The sequence below is a fragment of the Leopardus geoffroyi genome, chromosome B4 (assembly GCF_018350155.1).
Source record: "Leopardus geoffroyi isolate Oge1 chromosome B4, O.geoffroyi_Oge1_pat1.0, whole genome shotgun sequence".
In the NCBI taxonomy this organism is placed as follows: Eukaryota; Metazoa; Chordata; class Mammalia; order Carnivora; family Felidae; genus Leopardus; species Leopardus geoffroyi.
The window spans coordinates 5150522-5173657 of record NC_059341.1 but is presented as its reverse complement, the minus strand read 5'-3'; the positions used below and the strand labels follow the sequence as shown (position 1 = coordinate 5173657).

Sequence of the window (23136 nt, the reverse complement as noted above, 5' to 3'; positions counted from 1 at the left end):
TTCTTTTCAAATACATATGGAACATTCACAAGAGAGACCATGCTGTGGGCCATAATGTAAACCTGAACAAATTTCCAAATCATTGAAATTACACAAAATATGTCCTGTAACCACAATGGAATTAAATTAGAATGCACTAACAGAAAAATATCTGGAAAATCCTCTGGATAAAAATATCTGGAAATTCAATAATTATATTAATAATTTTATTATATTATTATAAATAATCTGCAGGTCAAAAAAGAAATTAGAAGGGTAAGATAGAAAAAATTTTTAATTGAAAATAATAAAAATACATTTAAATAACATAATTTGTGGAACTCAAAGAGATCATAGACAGAAATTAATCATACTAAGTACTTATATTAGAAAAGAAGAAAAGTCTCAAATCAATGATCTAAGCTTCCACCTTAAGAAACCAGACAATCGGGGCGCCTGGGTGGCGCAGTCGGTTAAGCGTCCGACTTCAGCCAGGTCACGATCTCGCGGCCCGTGAGTTCGAGCCCCGCGTCAGGCTCTGGGCTGATGGCTCAGAGCCTGGAGCCTGTTTCCGATTCTGTGTCTCCCTCTCTCTCTGCCCCTCCCCCGTTCATGCTCTGTCTCTCTCTGTCCCAAAAATAAATAAACGTTGAAAAAAAAAAAAAAAAAAAAACCAATGAACAAATTAAACCTAAAGTAAGCATAAGGAAGGGAATGTAATGATAAGAGCAGAAATCAATGAAATTGAATGCAGAAAAAAACAACAGACAATATCAACTGAACTAAAAGCTGGTATTTCAATAGATCAATAGAATCCTAAACCTCTAGCCAGACTGACCAAGAAGAAAAGTGAATAAACATTGATTCTCAACATTGGAATGAAAAGGAACATCACTGCAGATCCTACAGATATCGATGGGTCATAAAGTTTTATTATGAATAACTTTATGCCTGTAAATATGACAATTTAGATAAAATGGACAAATTCGTTGAAACACAAATACCAAAGTTCACTCAGGAATGGATAACATGAGTTGTCTTATATTTTAGAGAGTTAAAATTGTAGCTTAAAACAACTCCCAAAAATTCCAGACCCACATGTCTTCACTGCTAATTCTTTTTTTTCTTTAATTTTTTTACATTTATTTATTTATTTTGAGAGAGACAGAGACAGTGTGAGCCAGGGAAGGACAGAGAGAGAGAGAGAGAGAGAGAGCGGGAGAGAGAGAGAATCCCAAGCAGGCTCCATGCTACAAGCGCAGAGCCCGATGTGGGGCTTGAACTCATGAAACCATGAGATCACCACCTAGGCCAAATCCGAGTTGGATGCTTAACCAACTGAGCCACCGGGTACCTCTTCACTGCTAATTCTTAAAAAAAAAAAAAAAAAAAAAAAAAAAATCAACAAAGGCATGCAAATTTGAGTATTGGCTAAATCCTCAACAACAGCAATGAAATATGGAAGACAGGTAATGATTAACTACCCAGAATTCTATGTTGCACAAAACTGTCATTTAAGAAAGATGATGAAATAAAGACTTATTCAAACAAAAAGAAACTGGTAATGGGTTATGGCATTAAAGCATCTCCAAGGTTCTTGTATTCCTGGGGAGGAGCCTGTGGATATGAATTAACATTTACACATTGAGGATGCATGTTAAAGAGGTTAGTATAATCAGTAAATAGAGAGAGATCACTTAACACAGAATGGTACCAATTCTAAGCCTGTGTACCTGTAAAGCATAACCTCAAAATATATGAGGCAAAAATGATTAGAACTATCAAAACAATTAACAAATAGGGGCGCCTGGGTGGCTCAGTCGGTTGAATGTCTGACTTCAGCTCAGGTCATGATCTTACAGCTTGTGAGTTCAAGCCCCGCGTCAGGCTCTGTGCTGACAGCTCGGAGCCCGGAGTCTGCTTCGGATTCTGTGTCTCCCTCTCTCTCTGTCCCAACCCACTCGCATTCTGTCTCTGTCTCTCTCAAAAATAAATAAACATTTTAAAAAATTTTGTTAAAAATAAAAAAAATTAACAAATACATAATCATAATGGAAGCTTTTAACATACCTCTCCAAGTGTTTGATGGGTCAAATGTGAAAATAAATCAGTAAGAATATAAAAGTTATGAAAATAATTAACAAGCTTGATCAAATATGGACTACTATGTCTAACAACTGAATACCACACACAGAGAACATTTATAAATTTTTTTTTTACATTTATTTATTTTTGAGAGACACAGACACAGAGCGTGAGCAGGGGAGGGGCAGAGAGAGGGAGACACAGAATCCAAAGCAGGCTCCAGGCTCTGAGCAAGCTGTCAGCACAGAGCCTGACTCGGGACTCTAACCCATGAACCACGAGATCACGACCTGAGTAGAAATCAGACTCAACCAACTGAGCCACCCAGGTGCTGCCAGGGAACATTTATAAACTCTAACTATGTGTTGCCAGGTCATAAAATCAGCCTCAATGCATTTCAAATGATAGAGATCATATAGACCAACTTCTCTCATCACAAGGAATGTAAGTCAGAAAAAAATAACACAAAATAAATTAGGACAAAACACAACAAAAACACTATCTTCTGAAAACTTAGAACCATAAATACTTACAGTAGAAAATAAGGAAAGTTTCACATTACATGCAAAGGATCCAACTACAGACATGATAAAAAAGCAGAATAGGTCCAATAGAAGAAGGAAGCAAATAATAAGGATAAAAGCAGATGTAAATAATACTGAAAACAGAGGTACATCAGAGAGATGCAACAAATCCAAAACTTGGTTCTTTGAAAAAAAATCTACTGAAATGAACAAACCTCTAGCAGAATTAATCAAGGATAAAAGAGAAAGCATAAACAAATAACATTAGGCATGTAAAAGAGGAGATAAATAAAACGTTTAAAATGCCTTCACGCTCGTAAGTTTGAAAGTGTAGGTGGCAGGTCCTTATTTTTAAAAAATTACCAAAACTAACTCAGGAAGAAATAGACAAACCTGAATATTCCCTTTCAAAATAGGAACAAGACAAAGTTTCACGGTATAATGCCTAGTCTTCAACCTTGTACAGGAAGTCCTAACCAATATAGTAAGACAAGAAAAGCAAACATTATACAGATTGAAGTGAACTTTTTAAGCTCATCTTTCTCAGATATATGACTGTTATTTTATAATTAAATGCAGATAAATTATTAAGGATGGAGCTGGATTGCTGAATTAAAAGTCAATATTCAAGAACCAATATTCTTTCTGTGTATCTGCAAAAAGCATTTTGATAATACATGTTTTTAAAAGATAACATTTAGAAAGCACACCTCCTCGCCCAAAGTTAAGTACCTAGGAATAAATCAACAAAAGATATGTCACTCCTTTATATAGAAAAATTATAAAACTTTTTGAAAGAAACCTAATTAGTAGAGAGATATACATTGTTTCTGGATAAGAAGACTCAATATCTTCAAGATGTCAATTCTCCTCAAATCGATCCTGGGATTCAATTTAAAAGTTTTAAAAATTAAGACGGACAAATGTTAGTGAGATTGTGAAAAAGTAACCTGCCTACTGCCGGTGGAAGTATAAATTGGTGCAGTCACTTTGGAAAACAGTTTGGTATTATCCAAAATTGATACACATATGCTATCTCCCAGCAATGCCATTGCTAAGAAAATACCATAAAGAAACTCTTTTCCATGAGCATCAAGAGACATGTGCAAGGTTATTTCTAGCACTATTATTTGTAATAGCAAAACACTAGAAACAATCCAAATGTCTGACAACAGTAAAATGTATAAACTGTGGTGTTTCCATATAATACTTTAATACCAAAAGTGGATGAACTCTAGCTACGTGCATCAACATAAATAAAAAACATAACACTGTGTGAGAAGCATAGTAGAGAAGAATACATATAATACATTCAAAACAATACATTCAGAACAATACATTCTTAAGCTGATTGGCATACACATGAGTCTTCATTTTATGATTAATCCTTAAACTGCACATAAACACTTTATATACTTATGGATGTATGATTTTCACAACAAAAAGGGTTTTAGGAAGGGGAGGGGAAGAGGGTACTGAGTAGGAGGTACTCTGAAGCAACCATCCTTCTCAAATACAAATTCTGTAACTGATTATTGACTCACCCTGGTAAATACTTGTCAACAATAAATGGATTTAATCAACTACAAATAATCAACATACAAACATTTATTTAAAAAAATCAATACAGAAGTTAAAGATCAAATTAGAGCCTGCTAAGGAGAATTTAGTGAACTAAAAGATGAGTCTGAAGATATTAGAGTACAGCACAGAGAAATGGACGGTGAATCAGAGATTAAAGTTATAAAGGACAGAACTATGGAATGAATGTTTGTACCCTCTCAACTTCAAATGTTGAAATCGTAATCCTGAGGGTGATGATACTCAGAGGTGGGGCATTTGGAAGGTAATTCCATTTAGATGAGGTCATAAGGGTGTAGCCATGAGGGGATTAGTGTCCTTATAAGAAGAGGTAAAGGCTCAGAACTCTCTTTTTCTCAACCCTGTGAGGATAAGGCAAGAAGGCAGTAGTAGTCTGTAAACCATGCAGTGGGCTCTCACCACAACCCAATCATGCTGGCACCTTATCTTGGATTTCCAATGTCTAGAATGTGGGAAATAAATGTTTGTTGTCACCCAGTCTATGGTATTTCGTTATACATAGCAACTTGGACTTAGACAGATAGAACAAGGATCATGAGTGGAGCTCCAGGAGATGATAATAGGGACATTGATGAAGAGGACATAAGCAGATAATGGCTGAGTATTTTCCAGAAAGGCTTAAAGCCATCAAAGACACCAAAGATCAAACTTGGGAAATGACACCAAGCAAGATAAACAAAAACAAACCCATACCACGAATCATTGTGATAAATCTGCAGAGCACCAAAACAAAGAGAAGACATGAAGTATCCTGAGAGAAAAGACACATTGCTGGCAAAGAAACGGGAATTAGACACACAGTGGGTTTTTCAATAGAACGTCAACATTAAAAGCTAGAAAACTTTGGGGAACCTGAGTGGCTCAGTCAGTTAGGCGTCTGACTTTCATGATCTCAGAGTCTGTGGGTTCAAGCCCTACATCAGGCTCTGTGCTGACAGTGTGGAGCCTACTTGGGATTCTCTCTCTCTCTGCCTCTCTCTCCCTCTCCCTCTCAAAAGAAATAAATAAACTTAAAAAAAAGCTAGGAAGCTTCAAAGTGCTAAGGAGAAAAGTCATCTGCCTAGGATTGTACGCCCAGGGAAACATTTATTCAAAAAGGGTTCTGGGAAGGTGGTAGAGTAGGAAGTATCAGGAATCTATTTACTCACCTGGACAATAATTGCACTGGCAGAATCTGGCTGACAGAAATATTTTGGAACTCTGGAATCTGTTGAAAGCTTGCAACTTCCAGGGGAGACTGGGAAGGTAAACTGTGCAGAGTTTCAGCTCCTTACACAGCAGCGGCTGCCCAGCCCTCACCTCCAGCCCCAGGGCAGGCAGCCGTGCATGTGTTCCTGGCACAGCCTGCACATGGCTTGCAGGAGCCAGGGGGAGGGCAGAAAGGACCCTGTCCTATAAATACAAGGGATCGGTGCTGTGATCGCTGATTAGTGCTTCTGCTCACAGACGTGCTGCCAAAGAAGTGGGAAGCCATTGTTGTTGTATCTCTCCCTCCTGTTGCAAGCCCCTCTCAGACCAGCTGAAGTGACTTCCAGAGGATTTAGAGAGCTAGCATCCTTCTTTCCCGCGCCCCTTCTTTTTTCCCATTTCCTCCTTTTGGGAGCCAGACATTAAAGACTAGGACAGTCACGAACAATTGCATATCTAGGGAAAAAGAGAAGGTGGCCATGCAAGCCCAGAGGAAAGTTAGAAAAGACCTGAGGAGACCTTAAGTTATACCTCAGGCTGACCTGTGGCACAGTGACAACCTGCAACGATCAAAAAATAAATAGGGATGCCTGGGTGACTCAGTTACTTAAGCGTCTGACTCTCGATTTTGGCTCAGGTGATGATCTCATGGTTCATGAGATTGAGCCCTGTGTTGGGCTGTGTGCTGACAATATGGACCCTGCTTGGGATCCTCTTTTTTCCCACGCTTTCTTCCCCTCCCCCACTCATGCATGCACTCTTTCTCAAAATCAATAAACAAAAACTTTAAAATATATAAATAAATAAATAACAGCAAGCCATGAGAGATGGGCAAAACTGGTTTCTAGAATTACCACATTATTAGATTCAAATGTCCAGTTTTCAACAACAAAAAAAATCACAAGCCATAGAAAGAAACAGGAAAGTATGACCCAGTCAAAAGAAAAAAAAAAAAAAAAATCAGTAGAAATTGTCCCAGAAAAAAGACTGGATGGCAGATATACTAGACAAAGACATTAAGACAACTGTCATAAAGATGCTCAAAGACTAAAGGAAAATGTGGAGAAAGTTAAAGAAAACGGTGTACAAACAAAATGGAAATATCAATAAAGAGAGAGAAAATCTAAAAAGAAACCAAAAAGAAATTCTGGAGCTAAAAAGTACAATAACCTAAATGAAAAATTCACTAGACAGATTCAAAGGCAGATTTGAACAGGTAGAAGAAAGAATTAACAAATTTGAAGATGGAAATCACAAAAATGATCAAGTCTGAGAAACAGAAAGAAAAAAGATTGAAGAAAGGTAAACAGAGCTTAAGGAATCTATGGGACACCATCAAGAGACCAACATTGTGTGAGTCTCAAAAGAAGAAAGAAAGGAACAGAGAGAATATTTCAAGAAATAATGGCTGTAAATTTCCCAAATTTGATAAAAGACATGAATATAAACCTCAAAGGAGCTCAATTAACTCCGAGTAAGATAAACTCAAAGAGACCTTCCCCAAGACACTATAGAATCAAACTTTCAAAAGCCAGAGCCAAAGAATCTTGAAAGTGAGAGCGAAGCAAAGTGTCATATAGAAGGGATTCCCCAATAAGATTATCAGCATATTTCATAACTTTCATAACTTTCATATATCAAAAACTTTGCAGACCAGAAAGCAGTGGGCCAATATATTCAGAGTGCTAAAAGAAAAGAACTGCCAACCAAGAATCCAGAAAAACTGTCCTTCAAAAGTCAGAAATTAAGACATTCTCAGATAAGCAAAAGCTGAGGGAGTTCACTACCACTGGGCCTGACCTGTAATAGATACTCAAAGAGTTCTGCAACGTGAAACAGAAAGACACTAGACTGTAGCTTGACTGGATGGAGAAATAAAGAGCTCAGTAAAGGCAAATAATTCATGGGCAATCATAAAGCTGGTATTACTCAATAATGGTTTGTAACTGCACTTTTTGTTCTCTACATGATTTAAGAGACTCATATGTATAAAGAAAAAAAAATACTAGTGTAAAAGGTAACTTTGGTTCGTAACTCCAAATATTGTTTTCTACATAATTTAAGAGATTAGTACGTTTTAAAGAATTATTAGATTATGTTTTGGGGGCACACAATGTATAAAGATGTAACTTTGAGACATCAACAACAGAGACAGAGCTGTAAGAAAGGAATTCTTGTATCTCATTGAAGTTACATTAGTATGAATTCAAATTAGAGTGTTATAAATTTAGGATGTTAAATGCAATCCCCATTTAATCTATTTACATTTAAAGGAATTACTGGACACCACAAATAAGATAACTATAGAATATACACAAAAGAAATGGAGAAATTTATGTTTCATGACATAAAATTGACTAAACATAAAAAAAAGACAGTGATGCAAAAAATGAAGGACAAAAAAGCTAAAAGGTATGTAGAAAACAAAGAGCAAAATGACAGAAGTCCCTCCTTATCAGTAATTCCTTTATATGTAAATAGATTAAACTGTTTAATGGAAGACGATTGGCAAAATGAATAAAACACTTGATCTGATTATATGCCGCCTGCAAGAGGCAAACTTAAGTCAAAAATAGATTAAAAGTGAAAAGATGCAAAAAGATATTCCATGCAAATAGTAACCAAAAGAGAGCAGGGATGGCTATGCTAATATCAGACAAAATAGACTTTAAATCAAAAAAATGTTTAGAGACAAGGGCACCTGGGTGGCTAAGTTGGTTGAGCTCAGGTCTTGATTTCAGCTCAGGTCATGATCTCACTGTTCATGAGTTTGAGCCCTGCATCAGGCTCTGTGGTGACAGCGTGGCGCCTGTTTGGGATTCTCTCCCTTTCCCTCTCTCTCTGCCCCTCCCCCGCTCACATGCATGCATGTGTGCACTCTCTCTGTCTCAAAATAAATGAACTTTTTAAAAAGTTTAGAAAATCATTTAATAAAAAAAAGTTTAGAGACAAAGAAGGACACTATATATTAATAAAAGGTTCAATATGGAAAGAAAATATAACCATTATAAACATTTATGTACCTAATAACAGACCACCAGAATACACATCCTTCTCAATCCACATGGGACATTTTCTAGGATGGACCACACATTAGGCCACAAGTTAAGTCTCAATAGATTTAAAAAGACAGATATCATGCAAAATATCTAATCCGATCACAGCAGGATGAAGTTAGAAGTCAATAACAGAAAGAAAACTACAGAATTCACAAAATTGTGGAAATTAAACAATACATTTTTAAACGACCAAAAGATCAAAGAAGATATCATAAGGGAAAGTTGAAAAGACCTAGAGATGAATAAAAATGGGAACACACATACCAAAATTTATGGAAAGTGGAGCTAAGGGGGAAATTTATAGCTATACATGTTTACATTAAAAAAAAAAAAAAGACAGATCTAAAGTCAATAGCCTAATTTTATACCTCAGGGAACTAGAAAAAGAGCAAACCAAACCCAAAGCTAGCAGGAGGAAGAAAATAATAAAGATTAAACCAGAGATAAATGAAATACAGAATAGAAAAACAAGAAAATCAATGAAACCAAAAGTAGGTTCTTCAAAAAGATCAGCAAAATTGACTAACCTATAGCTAGATGGACTAAGAAAACAAGAGAGGTGACTTAAATTACTAAAATCAGAAATGAAAGAGGGGACATTACTGCCAATTCTACAGAACTAAAAGGATTATAAGAGAATACTATGGACAATTGTACACAAATAAATTGGATAACCTAAGTGAAATGGACAAATTCCTAGAATACCAAAACCTGTCAAGAAGGTAGAAAAAATTAAAGAGGAGGGAACATTTCCTAACTCAGTCTGTGAGGCCAGCATTACCCTGATACGAAAGCTAGATAAAGACACTGTAAGAATGGAAAATTACAGACAAATACCCTTTATGAATATTAATGCAAAAATCCTAAAAAAAAAAAACTAGCAAACTGATTTCAGCAGCATATTAAAAGGATCATACACCATGACCAAGTGGGATTTATTACTGGAATGCAAAGATGGCTCACATATGAAAACTGATCAGTGTTAATACACCACATTAAGAAAATGAAGGGGGAACAACACATGAGCATCTCGATGCAGAAAAAGCATTGGACAAAATTCAGCACCTTTGAATGATAAAAAAAAAAAAAAAAAAAAAAACCACTCAAAATACTAGGAATAGAAGGAAATTTCATCAACATGATAAAAGCCATACATAAAAACCCATGGTGAACATTATACTCTATGGTGAAAGACTGAAAGCTTTTCCTCTAAGATCAGGAACAAGGCAAGGATGCCAGCTTTCACAGCTTCTATTCAACATAGCACTAGAAGTTCTACCACAGCGTTAGGCAAGGAAAAGAAATAAAAGCCACCCAAATTGGAAAGGAAGAAGTAAAATTATCTCTGTTTGCAGATGGTATGATCTTATATGCAGAAAACTTTAAAATTCCACCAAAAAAAAAACAAAACCCACCAACTCTGTTAGAATTACTACATGAATTCAGTAAAGTAGCAGGATACAAGGTCAACATACAAAAATCAGTTGCATCAAAAGTAATAACATACTTAGGAGTATTTTATTATTACACTTATACCAAGGAGCTGAAAGACCTATATAATGAAAACTACAAAATATTGCTGAAAGAAATGAAACAAAATACAAATAAACGGAAACACATCCCATGTTCATGGATTGAAAGACATGTCAATACTACCCAAAGCGATCTACAGATTGAATGCAATTCCTATCAAAATCCCAATGATGTCTTTTGCAAAAAGAGAAACACCCATCCTAAAATTCATATGGAATCTCAAATTATCCCAAATAGCCAAAACAATCTTGAAAACAAAGCTTGGAGGACCCATACTTCCTGATATCAAAACTTACTACAAAGCTACAGTAATCACAACAGTGTGGTATTGGCATTAAGAGAGACATACAAATGAATGAAATAGACAGCCCAGAGATAAACACCATATATATGGCAAAATGATTTTTGACAAGGATGCCAAGACCATTCAATTGGGAAAGGACAGTCTTTTTAAAAAATGGTGCTAGGGAAACTGGACATCCTACATGCAAAGTAAAGAAGTTGGAACCTTACAGAACATCATATGCAAAAATGAACACAAAATGGATAAAAGACCTAAGTATAAGACATAAAACAATAAAACTCTTAGAAGAAAACATAGGACAAAGCTTCATGATATTGGATTTGGTAGTGATTTCCTGAATATGACACCAAAGGCATAGGAAACAACAACAACAAAAATAAACAAGTTGGACTTCATGAAAATTTTACAATTTTGTGCATCAAAAGACCCTATCCACAGAGTAAAAAACAAACCACAGAATGAGAGGAAATATTTGCAAGTTGTACATCTGATAAAGGATTAATTTCCAGAATATATAGAGTACTCCTAAAATTCAACAATAAGAAAACAAATGGCTCGATTCAAAAATGGGCAAAGAACTGGATTAAATATTTCTCCAAAGAAGATACAAAAGATGTGCAGTAAACACATGAAAATATTCTCAACAGCACTAATCACTAGGGAGATGAAACCAAAACTTCAGTGAGATACATCTTCTACCATGAAGATGAAAAAACAAGAGCATGTAGAGAAAAGGAACCCTGTGCATTGTTGTTGGGAATGTAAAATGGTGTAGTCACTGTGGAAAACAGTATAGCAGACCTTCAAACATTAAAAATAGAATTACCATATGATCGAGAAATTCCACCTCTGGGTATCCACCCCAAAGACTTGAAAGTAGGGTCTCAGAGAGGCATTTGTACATCCACGTTCATAGCAGCCTATTCACAATAGCTAAAACATGTTATCAACCCAAGTGTCCATCAACAAATGAATTATAGATAATCAAAATATGGTATGTACATACCAATGGAATATTATCCAGCGTTAAAAAGAAAGGAAACTGTGTAATGTACCACAATATGGACTGTGCTAAGGACAATATGCTAAAGTAAAATAAGCCAGCTACAAAAAGATAAATACAATTTTGTGCAAGATGTCTTTGCAGCCCCCTCAAAATGGACTGGTCTTGAAAGTAACTGTATGTGTGGTGTTTGGAGCGAGGTAGGGGTTCTTAGACTCTCCTTCCCTTCCAAAGTTTCAGAATCACCCATGGGAGGGGTCATGAGTCCTCCACAGGCTGAGAGCTTGACTCTGCGATCTCACAAGTTTCTCCAGGCCGAGGACAACGATGCTGTCAGCATCAAAAAGCAAACTTGGCTTAAGGAAAGAAAGGGGTAGGTGAGGAAAAACCAGCTAAATCCAGTCTTTGCCTAGCCATTCCCTCTGGGGACTTCTTATCTCTCGTGTCCTGATTTATGGCATCACTGATTCATGGCTGAATGGAGACTTTCCAGCCACCAATAATGTAATATCACCTGGGACATCCAAAGTTCCATGGTCAACTCAGGCTCCCTCAGAAGGAGGGAACATTTTATCATAGAGCAGAGTCTAGTATTTTTATTAGACTATCCCTTCCGGTCTACTGTTAAATATTTCTAGAGTGGAGTGTTTTATGATCATTCCTCCCCATTCCACCCCACCCTCCATCTCTAAGTATTTTTCCATCTTTGTTAACATACAGCAAAGCACCACAAACACAGATTTAAGATTTTGGTAGCATGGAACTAAACCCACGGTACTACCAAGCTAAACACACACACACACACACACACACACACACACACACACACACACGTGCATGGGGATAGGTACATTTTTTTTTTTAATAAGTAGAATGCATTTATTGTTTTCCTTCTAGAATTCATAACCTGCTGCACGAGTAGCCCAGGAACTGCTGTGGGGGCAGGGAGGAATTGTAGCAATGCCATCAGTGGGATTTGACCCTGGATTAGTTGGGAGTTTCCAGTGTGCTTCATGTCCCCAGTGCTGGTTTAGGCAACGTGTTTAATAAATGTAGAGACAGCACCAACAAGCCCATGTTGGTGGGCTGGCAAAGTGCATCACTTCCCTGTTCTCAGAGCCCTATAATCTAGGCCACCCCACTCAAGATATCCATACTTCCGTGTATGCAATTCCTCTCATGGGGTAAACTGTAGCATGGTGTGTAGATGCAGAGAAGACACAGCCAGACTGCCCAGGTTCCGGCAGTAGGTACATTTTTTAAATGGGGATGGGGGGATTGGGTCCAATTAAAAACTGCTAGAATGGAAATTCAGAAGAGCACATCAGGAAGAACCTGTGAAAGGAATCTTCACTGATGCAATCAACACCATAGGTTGAGATAACTTCAAGAGAAACTTTAAATGCCTGCAAGAAAGTAACTTGTGGTGATGCCAAGAGACCCTGCACCTGTAAATACCATATGGCATGGTTCTTGGATGAGCAGTATCACCGTCATCTGGATATTGCTAGAAATACAGATTCTGCAGCCCTGCCCCAGGCCTACGACTCAGGAGCTCTGGGAGGACAGGCCAGCACTCTGGGTTTTAATAAGCCCTCCAGGTGGCTCTAGTGTATGCTCACATTTAGGAATCACTGGCAGAGAGGGCCCAGGATGAAAAGGACGACAGTAAGGAACAGAGCTGATGCAGCAGAATGAGGACTCCAACACGGCAACGATGAACCCATACAACCCACCAAAGCCACAGTCAAAATCTTGAACGTGGAAAGAGTGGAAACACTACTCTTAGGCCCTGGAAATGGAATGAGGAACTCTAAAAGGTGTGATTAAGGACAAGAGAAGAGGGAAAGGCAGCACTGTGAAAACCACAAGGAGGGAAATACATAAAGAACATTTTCCTGACGAGATTATAATCTCGGCCTGAGTTGTCGAGGGCTCTTAGAGTTTCCTTCCAGAGCAATCCTCAAAGAAAGGGACCCGGGTGACATTCGCCAACTGGATTTTGTTTGGTTACTTACTTTGCTTATTTTTTTACCTTATTTATTCTGATGCAATCTCAAACTTAATAGTAAAACTGCAAGAACAGGAAAAAAAGACCTTCTGAATACCCTTTACCCAGATTCACCAACTGTTTACATTCTGCCCCATGTGCCTTATCACCCCTCTGTCTATATATTTATTACATATGTGTGTTTTCCTCTTAAGTATTTGAAAGTAAGTTGGAGACACTATGCCCCTTTATGCCTAAATACTTCAGTATATATTTCCTAAGAATACATTCTCTTACATGCCTTCCTAAAATACAACACTCTCACATAATCACAGAACACTTATCAAAAATCAGAAAGTTTAAACCTGGACACAATATTATTATCTAATATTCAGGGCATGTTCAATTTTTGTCAGTTGTCCCAATAATGCCCTTGTTAGCCATTTTCTCCCTGATTCCGAATCTAATCCAGGACCACATGTTACATTTTGTTGCCATGTCCCCTTAGCCTCTTGCAGTCTGTAACATTTCCTTTGCCTTTCTCTATCCTTCTTGATCTCGAATACAGGCCAAGTGTTTTTTAGAATGTCCCTCAATTTAGGTTCAACTAGTGTTTCCCCATGATGAGATTCAGATTATGGATCTGGGGGAGAAATACCACAGGTGTGATGTTGTGTCCTTCTCAGTGAACTGTATCAGGAGGCACATGAACTTGATTTGTCCCAGGATTGGTGATTGTGCCACAGGCTAACTGGTCACCATGCAGGGAGGAGATTTGAGGAATGCGTGTCCCACTTAGCTAAACTGACACAGTGGAATCCGCCGCACTATATAAATATCCTGTCCAGGGGCGCCTGGGTGGCGCAGTCGGTTAAACATCCGACTTCAGCCAGGTCACGATCTCACGGTCCGGGAGTTCGAGCCCCGCATCAGGCTCTGGGCTGATGGCTCAGAGCCTGGAGCCTGTTTCCGATTCTGTGTCTCCCTCTCTCGCTGCCCCTCCCCCGTTCATGCTCTGTCTCTCTCTGTCCCCAAAAAAAATAAAAATAAACGTTGAAAAAAATAAATAAATAAATAGCCTGTCCATTATCAAACTTCAATCCGCTCATTCTAGCATTGTTTCTTCCCTTATGCCATCATTCTTTCTCTATTAGTTAGAATTATACCTTAAGGAGGGCTTTCTCTTCTCCCTCTGCTCACTTATTTATTCATTTATTTGTTTGTATTAGTTCAGACTTACAGAGTTTTGTTTTATGTTGTTCCATAATCTGTCATAATTACTGTCTTTGTTTTGATACTCAAATGGTCCTGTACGTGGCCAGTGACAGCCAGTTCAGCCTTCACCCTATATCCTTTTGATATGTCACCATCATTCTTTGAGTATCTCCTTACTTTCTGGTACAAGGTATTCCAGGCTCATCTGGCATGCCTTCCCCATCCTAGCCCTGGAATCAGCCTTTTCCTCAAGTAGCCATGGTTTCTTCTGATGGAGACCAAGATCTGGGCACCAAGTACATTCAGTGCTGATACGTCATTGCTTCTAAGCATTGTAAGAGGACAGAGCTGGAACACGCACAGACACACAAACACACACACATCTGCACATGCACATTCCCATGTACAGACACACGTACACACACATGAATGAACACACACACACACACAATGGTTACATTCTGATATCGCTGGTCCCAATTCTCTTTAACATCATAGGGCGCTTTCTAGTCATCCTCTCCCCCCCTTTCCATAGTTGTAACTTCTTCTTCTAACAGTGGGAAACCTGGGCTGTGTTTGTCTTTCTCATTGATGATGACTGGTTCCCAGAGGTTATCAAGAAGAAAAGAGCATTGACGGTGCCTTTAGACCTTTGCCCTCTGATTTAACAGCATCGGTGAGTTTTCAAGGAAAATCTGTAGAGGCTATAAACCTGTCACTGTTTACTCAGTGTCTGTCCTGGTTTACTTTTCCTTTCAAAGAAGTGGTTCTCAACTGTGTGCATGGCATGTTTCCTGTGAACCCTGTCCTAGTTGCTGTGTCAGATTCATTGCTGCAAAACTGAATACACCTGCAATAACACCGGCATTTGGCAGAAGGGGTGTATTGAGCTGAGAGGGGTACTATCTGTCATGAATCTAAGATAAGGGGAATAAGTCAAGCGATTACAGAGAAGACTGCATATTTTTTGAAATCTGTAAGAACTCTGAGTTCACATAGACTCAATAAACTGCCCACACACATAGCAGCCAGCTCCGAGGGGCCACGAAATGAGTCACACTTTAGCACTTATGCCCTTCTACCATAGCATCAATTCTTTATAACTCTTGCTGATATGGTCACCAACGCCTTGACCTTCTAAATCCCCCTCAGTGACAGGTCACAGATGTTTCATTTCAAAGTGTGCCACAAATGCTAAAAGTTGAAAACCACCATTCTAAATGGAGGAGAATATTTTAGGACTTAGAAGATGTAGAACAATCTGCCGAGAAAAATATCAAATGTGGAAACAACACAGAAAACAGCAGAGACTGAAAAAAACGATGACAGACAGAAGATCAATAGATTCAGAACATTACTTGAACTTAAAAATGGAACTTGAGGACTACCTGGTGAATAAAAATGTTCTGGGAGGGACTCAGGCGAACAAGATACAATCCAAAGACCAGATGGGAGAGAGAGAGAAGACAGGGGATGGTAAAGGAAGTAAATCTAAGCAGACAGATTTCTTCTCTCCTGTTAATTTTGTGTATAGAAATTAGTAAGAAAATAGTATTTTTAGGAAACTGATACGTCTAAATCAAGATTATCTTATGACCTCACTGAAAAGGAAAAGAAAACGTTTGAGTCCACTCTAGAAGCCACGTAAATGAAGAGGGAGCATTGAGACTACCAGCATGGAGTGGTAAAGAACGGCACAGATGTATCTTATATTGTACAAAATCTAAGACTAGATTATCGGTGGGACTTTAAAAGTCAGTGGCTGGATTAAGAACAAAAATCATTGGGGCGCCTGGGTGGCGCAGTCGGTTAAGCGTCCGACTTCAGCCAGGTCACGATCTCGCGGTCCGTGAGTTCGAGCCCCGCGTCGGGCTCTGGGCTGATGGCTCAGAGCCTGGAGCCTGTTTCCGATTCTGTGTCTCCCTCTCTCTCTGCCCCTCCCCCGTTCATGCTCTGTCTCTCTCTGTCCCCCAAAAAATAAATAAACGTTGAAAAAAATTAAAAAAAAAAAAAAAAAAAGAACAAAAATCAAACAATCCATTTCCTCTCCTGAGACTAGGAAGACTACAGTAAGGCCTGGGCTTTACTGATCCATGGGGCTGTCATAGCTCAGGTGGGCTCAGGTATGAGGCATGTTGGAGCCTCAGCTGGGAGAGCCTACTTCCTGAAGGAGGAAGGGAGAACCCAACAGCTCATCCACTGGCAGGCTGGTCTACCTGCAGGCTGCCAGGCATTTACAGCAGACTGTTCTGACCACATTCTGAATTCGGAGGGGGATCCCTCTGACTCTAATGTGTAAAGAAGCCCAGCTGGCCGGTGGGATATGGCATAAGGGGCCTGGGCTGTGAGTTCATGTCCTGGTGATTCTGGCGGTCATTCTTGGACGTCCAAACCTAAGCGAGCAGCTGGGGAGTGTGGCAATCCAGGGGTTGCTCTCTGCAGGAAAACACAGGCAAGACTTGGGCAGAGGAATCAGGGGGCTAGTCCTGAAAGCTAGGGTTCCTAGGAAGAGACAGGCCAGCCCACAAGAAGCAGGTGGAAAGGAAGGAGAAAGCTGCCATTTGGGGGCCCGTGGCTACCAAAGCAGACCCCAGATCCTGCCCAACCAAAAGAAGTCTCAGATTGCAGGAAAGCAAACCCAGACACTATTTGGGTAAATCAAACTAGACTGGCTTATTTGAAGGATGCAGAAGGAAACCAGCACCACTCACAACACCCAGGTTAAGATCAGAGAGACATTACATTTTCTGGGACGGATGGGGATTCACGTTCCAGAATCCAGAATCCTCACTATGACATGGAGAGCTACAGAAGATGGTTGCATTTTCCAGATTCTGTCCCCCTCAGACCTTGCACCAAAGTCTACGATGGACAGGTGACTGAACTCACCTCATCCATTTGGGATTTGGGCCATTTACAGTATTTTCAAGTAGTTAAATCATCAGACTTGCAGACTAGAACTGTGTGTTCCTGGCATATATCCAGATATGGGGATCAAGAACTTCAGTAGGTATCACGCCCTCAAGTCATTAGACCAGGTCTGGAGCTTACCCTGCAGATCTACTGAGCACCTCTCTGTAGAGGTGCCACAAAAATGAAATCAATGTACATGGTCGGGCAAGTCCCAGGACATGGGGTTTAACCAGTAAGTTTCATATCAAAGAAAATCTTAGGGTCTAAATCTTGCTCAAATCTTTCAACTTCTAATTAGAAAGGGTGGGGGGCATTTTTAACACTGTAGCACAGCTTGGAGAAAACTTGAATCGGTCTAGCTCTGGCTCTTACCTTCTTTTGGTACCATTCTTCTGACAAAAGGTGTGTTAGTTTTCACTGGGCATGCACTTCGTCACATCCACAGTCTGCTGGGAGTGACTGGTGGGTTGTCTCCCAAAAGAGGGCCCAGAATCCTCCCAATGGCTTTGCAAAACCTCTTGGCTTCCATTTTACCTCAAGCTGCCTTAACTGGCTCAGAGAAAGCCAAAAATACCTAATTCTAGAATCTTCTGCATTTCTCACATTTATTTCACAGGCAACATCTTACAATAGAAGCAGTGAACACTCACACTTGGCATGATTTACCCCTCTCTTGCCCTAGATTCAACTGAGGTCTGAGTTCCTATGGCAGGGTACCCCAAAATCCCTCACCCCAACTTATTTCATTATGAAGAATGTCATGTATTTTAAACAGTATGTAACATTTGGGCACAACTAATATTCTGCCAGTCCTCATCAGTGTGGCCTTCCATCTGTGTCCAGTGGTCAGCTGCCCGGCCCCCATGATTGCCTGCACCCATCCCAATCGGTCAGCATCTCGGTGGCACTGGTTATTTATTAACTATTTCAATTTTCACCCTGGCATAGATGTAATCTATGAAAAGGAAAAACATCCATTTACAAAACAGCTGAAGAAACAGAGCATTCCAAAAACTTTCAAAAGCATTTTTAACAGGTAAAACATTTGTACTACTAAAAATTCAGAAAGTATGGAAAGGAAAAAAGTGAGAAGCTATGATAAGGCATTCAGTAAAAAGTCTCCCACTCCCAGCGTGTCCTCAGCTGTCTCTCCTCCAGTGTTAATAGTCTTTTGCATCTTTTCAGAGATTTTATGTACAGACAAAAAATTGTGGATAGGTACCATTTCTTCTTTTTTCACCAATGGCAGCGAATGACACACGGGGTTCTGTTCGTCTTCTTCCTAATGTAACAGTGTGTCTGGGAGATCTTTCCACTTCAGTGATAAAGAGCACCCTTTCGTCTGTTACAGAGGTCTGACTAGCACTTCTTCCAGTAGTAGCTGTATTGTAAGTTACTAAATTAGTCTCCTGCTGACCACATGCGAGGTAATTCACACAGATACTGGCTACTATAATCAATAACTCTGTACATACTCACTTCATAAATATGCCAGCATGTCTGTCGGGAAAATTCTTAGAAGCGAAATCGCTGGGGTAAAGGGCATGTGCATAATAAATGTCATTCTCTGAACAGGTGTTTCTTGAACACCTTCTCTTGCCAGTTACTGTACTAGGCTCAGGGAGGGTGGTGTCGGGCAAAACAGATGTGGCCCCCACCCTCTAGAGCTCACAGCGCACATTAGGAGACAGACAGACAGACATTATAACATCTCAGTGTCTTCCATACAACCCTGAAGGCAGCTGACTGCGCAGGGAAAGAACACGGAACTACGGGACCTGGCTGCTTTGAGGGGGGAGCGGCAGGGAGGGAAGGCTTTCCTGAGAAAGTCATGTTCAAGTTAGGGAGGATGGCAGGAGATGGGCTGGGGAGAGCGGTAGGCATGGTGAGTGGCAGAGGGTGGGGGGGACCGAAGGCCAGTGTGGCCGGGGGTGGGGGGCAGGGGGAGAGTAGCTACGGAGGAGGTGGGGCCCCATCCAGCAGAGCCTTGAAGACTTCTTGAGGATGTGAGTTTTTATCCTAAGAGCAGCGGGCAACCAGGAAAGAGTGAAGCCATCATATGGATTTCTGAAGATACCTGGCTGTGTTACAGAAACGGATGAAAGGCTTTCAGGGAGAACAAGCAGGGAGAGCAATCCCAGGGCTGTTAATGTTTTCAGGCAAGAGAGCTCAGAGGCCCGGGCTGCATGGGCGGGGAAGATCAATAGGAAGGGGAGGGCAGGGAGAAGGGTTTCCACTGATGACTCCCCAGTCCCGAGCCATGCTGGATGGCAAGCGCCTAAGGCAAGGCTCCTGGGAGGCCTCTAAACGATGAGAGCCCTTACTGAACGTTTTCCACATGCTTGGAATGTGGGGTGTATCCTAAGGGGCCCCCAGGAGAGCCAGTCCCTGGCTCGAAGGTGCTGAGTGCCACCCAAGTGACCCTGGGGAGCTCCTCTGAGCCAGCTGAAATGTGGTCACCTCTCCTCTCTTATCTGCACCTTTGCAGGTGTCACGTGCCCTCCTCCCACATCTGTGGAACATGCAGACATCCGGGTCAAGAGTTACAAACTGAACTCCACCGAGCGGTATACCTGTAACACTGGCTTCAAGCGGAAAGCCGGGACGTCCACCCTGACAGAGTGCGTGCTTAACAAGACCACGAACACTGCCCACTGGACAATTCCCAATCTCAAGTGCATCAGTAAGTACACGGCCCTGCACTGTCTCTCTGTCCCCCTCGCCAAGACTGTACAGAGAACGGAAGGCAGTGTGGAAGGCTGTGGGAGCCCATCTCTTGGGGGGAGGGGGACAAGACATTTGTGTGGAAGTCTGAGGCTAACTGAACCGTTGGGCCTCTAAACAACACCTCTGGGGGTGGGAAATGTACAGGATTTAGGGTCACACAATTCTGAGTTCCAACCCTGGCTCGGCCCCGCACCACCCTGAGCAAGGGCCTTCCTATCTTGGAACTTCGTTCATCATCTAGAAAATGAACCTGAGGTCAACATTGTGGGTTGTAGCAATGTTAAGTGAGCCCCGGTCAACATTCACTACAGCCACACCTCATTCTGTTGCACTCTGCGGTGTTGCACTTTACACATAATTGTGTTTTGTTTTGTTTTGTTTTGTTTTTACGAACTGAAGGTTTGTGGCAATCCTGCCTCAAGCGAGTCAGTCTGTCGATGCCATTTTTCCAACAGTAGTTGCCCACTTTGTGTCTCTAGGTCACATTTTGATAATTCTTGATGTATTTCAAACTTTCTCATATTTGTTGTGGTGATCTGGGATCAACAGTCTTTGGTGTTCCTACTGTAATTGCTTTGGGGTGCCACAACCCACACCCATGTAAGGCAGTTAACTTCATCAGCCGATGTTGTGTATGTATCCTGAGTGCTCCATCGACTGACTCCTACGTCATCTCTCCCCCTCCTCGGACCTCCCTGTTGCCAGAGACCGAACAATATGGAAATGAAGCCAATTAATAACCCTACAATGGCCTCTAAGTGTTCACGTGAAAGTAAGAATCACATCTCTTCTCGAATCAAAAACTAGGAATAAATAAGCTTAGTGAAAAAAAAAAGCATGTCAAAAGTCAAGACAGGCCAAAAGCTGGGACCCTTGTGCCCAACAGTTGGCTAAGTTGTGAATGCAAAGGAAAAGACCTTGAAGGAAACTGAAAGTGCTACTCCGGAGAACACACGAGTGTTTCTTTCTGGAGAAAGTGTGAGTGGTCTGGATAGAAGGTCAAACCAGCCACAACATTCTCCTAAGCCAGAGCCTCACCCAGAGCAAGGCCCGACCTCTCTTCAGTTCTATGAAAGCTGACAGGGGTGGGGAAGCTTGAAGCCGGCAGAGGTGGGCTCAAGAGATTTGAGGAAAGGAGTCGTCTCTACAACATAAAAGTGCAGGTGAAGTGAGCAAGTTATCCAGAAGATCTGGCTTATCCAGATGATCAACGCAGATGAAACAGCCTTAGAGTGAGAGAAGACGCCATCCAGGACTTTCATAGCTAGAGAGGAGAAGCCAATGCCTGGCTTCAATGCCTCAAAGGACAGGCTGACTCTCACATGAGGGCCTAATGCAGCTGGTGACTTTGGCTTGAAGCCAATGCTCACTGACCATTCCAAAACTCCTAGCACCCTTCAGAAGTATGCTAAATCCATTCTGCCTGTGCTCTGGAAATGAAACGACAGAGCCTGGATGACAGCACTTCTGTTTACAACATGGTTTACTGAACATTTTTTTAAGTTTATTTATTTATTTTGAGAGAAAAAGAAATGAAGACAGAGCACAAGCAGAGGAGGGCCATTGAGAGAAAGAGAGAGAGAATCCCAAGCAGGCTCTGCAATGTTATCACAGAGCCCGATGTGAGGCTCGAACTCATGAACTTCAAGATCATGACCTGAGCTAAAACCAAGAGTCAGCCGCTCAACTGACTGAGCCACCCAGGTGCCCCATAGTTTCCTGAATATTTTAAGCCCACTGCTGAGCCCCACTGCTCAAGACGACTCCTCTCAAAATATGACTGCTCATTGACAATGCACCTGGTCACCCAAGAGCTCCGATGGAAATGGATAATGGCATTATTATTGTTCTCATGCCTGTTAACACAACACCCATGCTGTAGCCCATGGCTCAAGGAGTCATTTCAAATGTCAAGTCTTATTATTTAAGAAATACATTCCATGAGGCTATCACTGCCATTCCTCTGATGGATCTGGGCAAAGTAAACTGAAAACCTTCTGGAAAGGATTCTCCATTCCAGATGCTATTAAGAACACTCATGATTCGTGGGAAGGAGTCAAAATATCAACATTCACAGGATAACAGGAGTTGGGAGAAGTTGGTTCCAGCCCTCGTGGATGACTGTGAGGGGCTCACGACCTCAGTGGAGGGAGTCACTGCAGATGAGGTGGAAACAGCGAGAGGACCAGAATCAGAAGTGGGGCCTTGAGATAGGACTGAATGGCTGCAATCTCAGGATAAAACTTGAATGGATGAGGAGTTGCTTCCCATGGGTTCCTGAGATGGGATCTATTCCTGCTGAGATGCTGTGAAGATTGTTGAAATGACAACAGAGGATTCAGGATATGACACAGACTCAGTTGTAAAGCAACAGCAGGTTTGAGAGCATTGACTTCAATTTGGAAAGTTCTACTGTGGGTTAAATGCTATCAAACAGCATCACCCGCTACAGAGAAATCATTCGTGAAAGGAAGGGTCAGTCGCTGCAGCAAACTTCATTGGGGTCTCTTGTTTTGTTTTGTTTTGTTTTGTTTTGTTTTGTTTTGTTTATTTTGAGAGAGAGTGAAAGAGAGAGAGAGTGTGTGTGCACTCAAGTGGGGGAGGGGCAGAGAGAGAGGGAGAGAGAGAATCCTGAGCAGGCTCCACATAGAACCTGATGCGGGGCTCAAATCCATGGACTGTGAGATCATGATCTGAGCCAAAACAAAGTGTCAGATGCTTAACCAATTGAGCCACCCAGGTGCCCCCACTGGTGTCTTATTTTAAGGAATCGCCACAGCCACCCCAACCTTCAGCAACCACCACCCTGATCAGTCAACAGCCATCACCATCGAGGGAGGACCCTCCACCAGCAAAAAGATTATGACTCACTGAAAGCTCAAATGATGGTTAGCATTTTTTAGCAGGAAAGCATTTTAAATTAAGGTATGTATATTGATTTTTTTTAGGCACAATGTTATTGCCCATTTAATAAACTAGAGTATAGTGTAAACATAACTTTTCTCGGGTTCAGG

General features: G+C 40.8%; 2 protein-coding genes across 7 annotated transcripts in view; one reads left to right on the top strand and one right to left on the bottom strand.

Moving 5' to 3' along the window:
* FBH1 (F-box DNA helicase 1) overlaps nucleotides 1-23136 on the bottom strand; it is a 172179-nt gene that overhangs the window by 69578 nt on the left and 79465 nt on the right. The window lies entirely within an intron of this gene.
* IL15RA (interleukin 15 receptor subunit alpha) overlaps nucleotides 1-23136 on the top strand; it is a 62513-nt gene that overhangs the window by 10886 nt on the left and 28491 nt on the right. For all 6 annotated transcript variants that reach the window (XR_006708949.1, XM_045464173.1, XM_045464170.1 and 3 more), the window contains exon 2: nucleotides 19884-20078. Coding sequence is in view for 5 of the 6 variants with exons in the window: in XM_045464173.1 (XP_045320129.1) it covers nucleotides 19884-20078 (195 nt within the window). In the remaining variant the exon portion in view is untranslated. The remainder of the gene's footprint in view (nucleotides 1-19883; nucleotides 20079-23136) is intronic.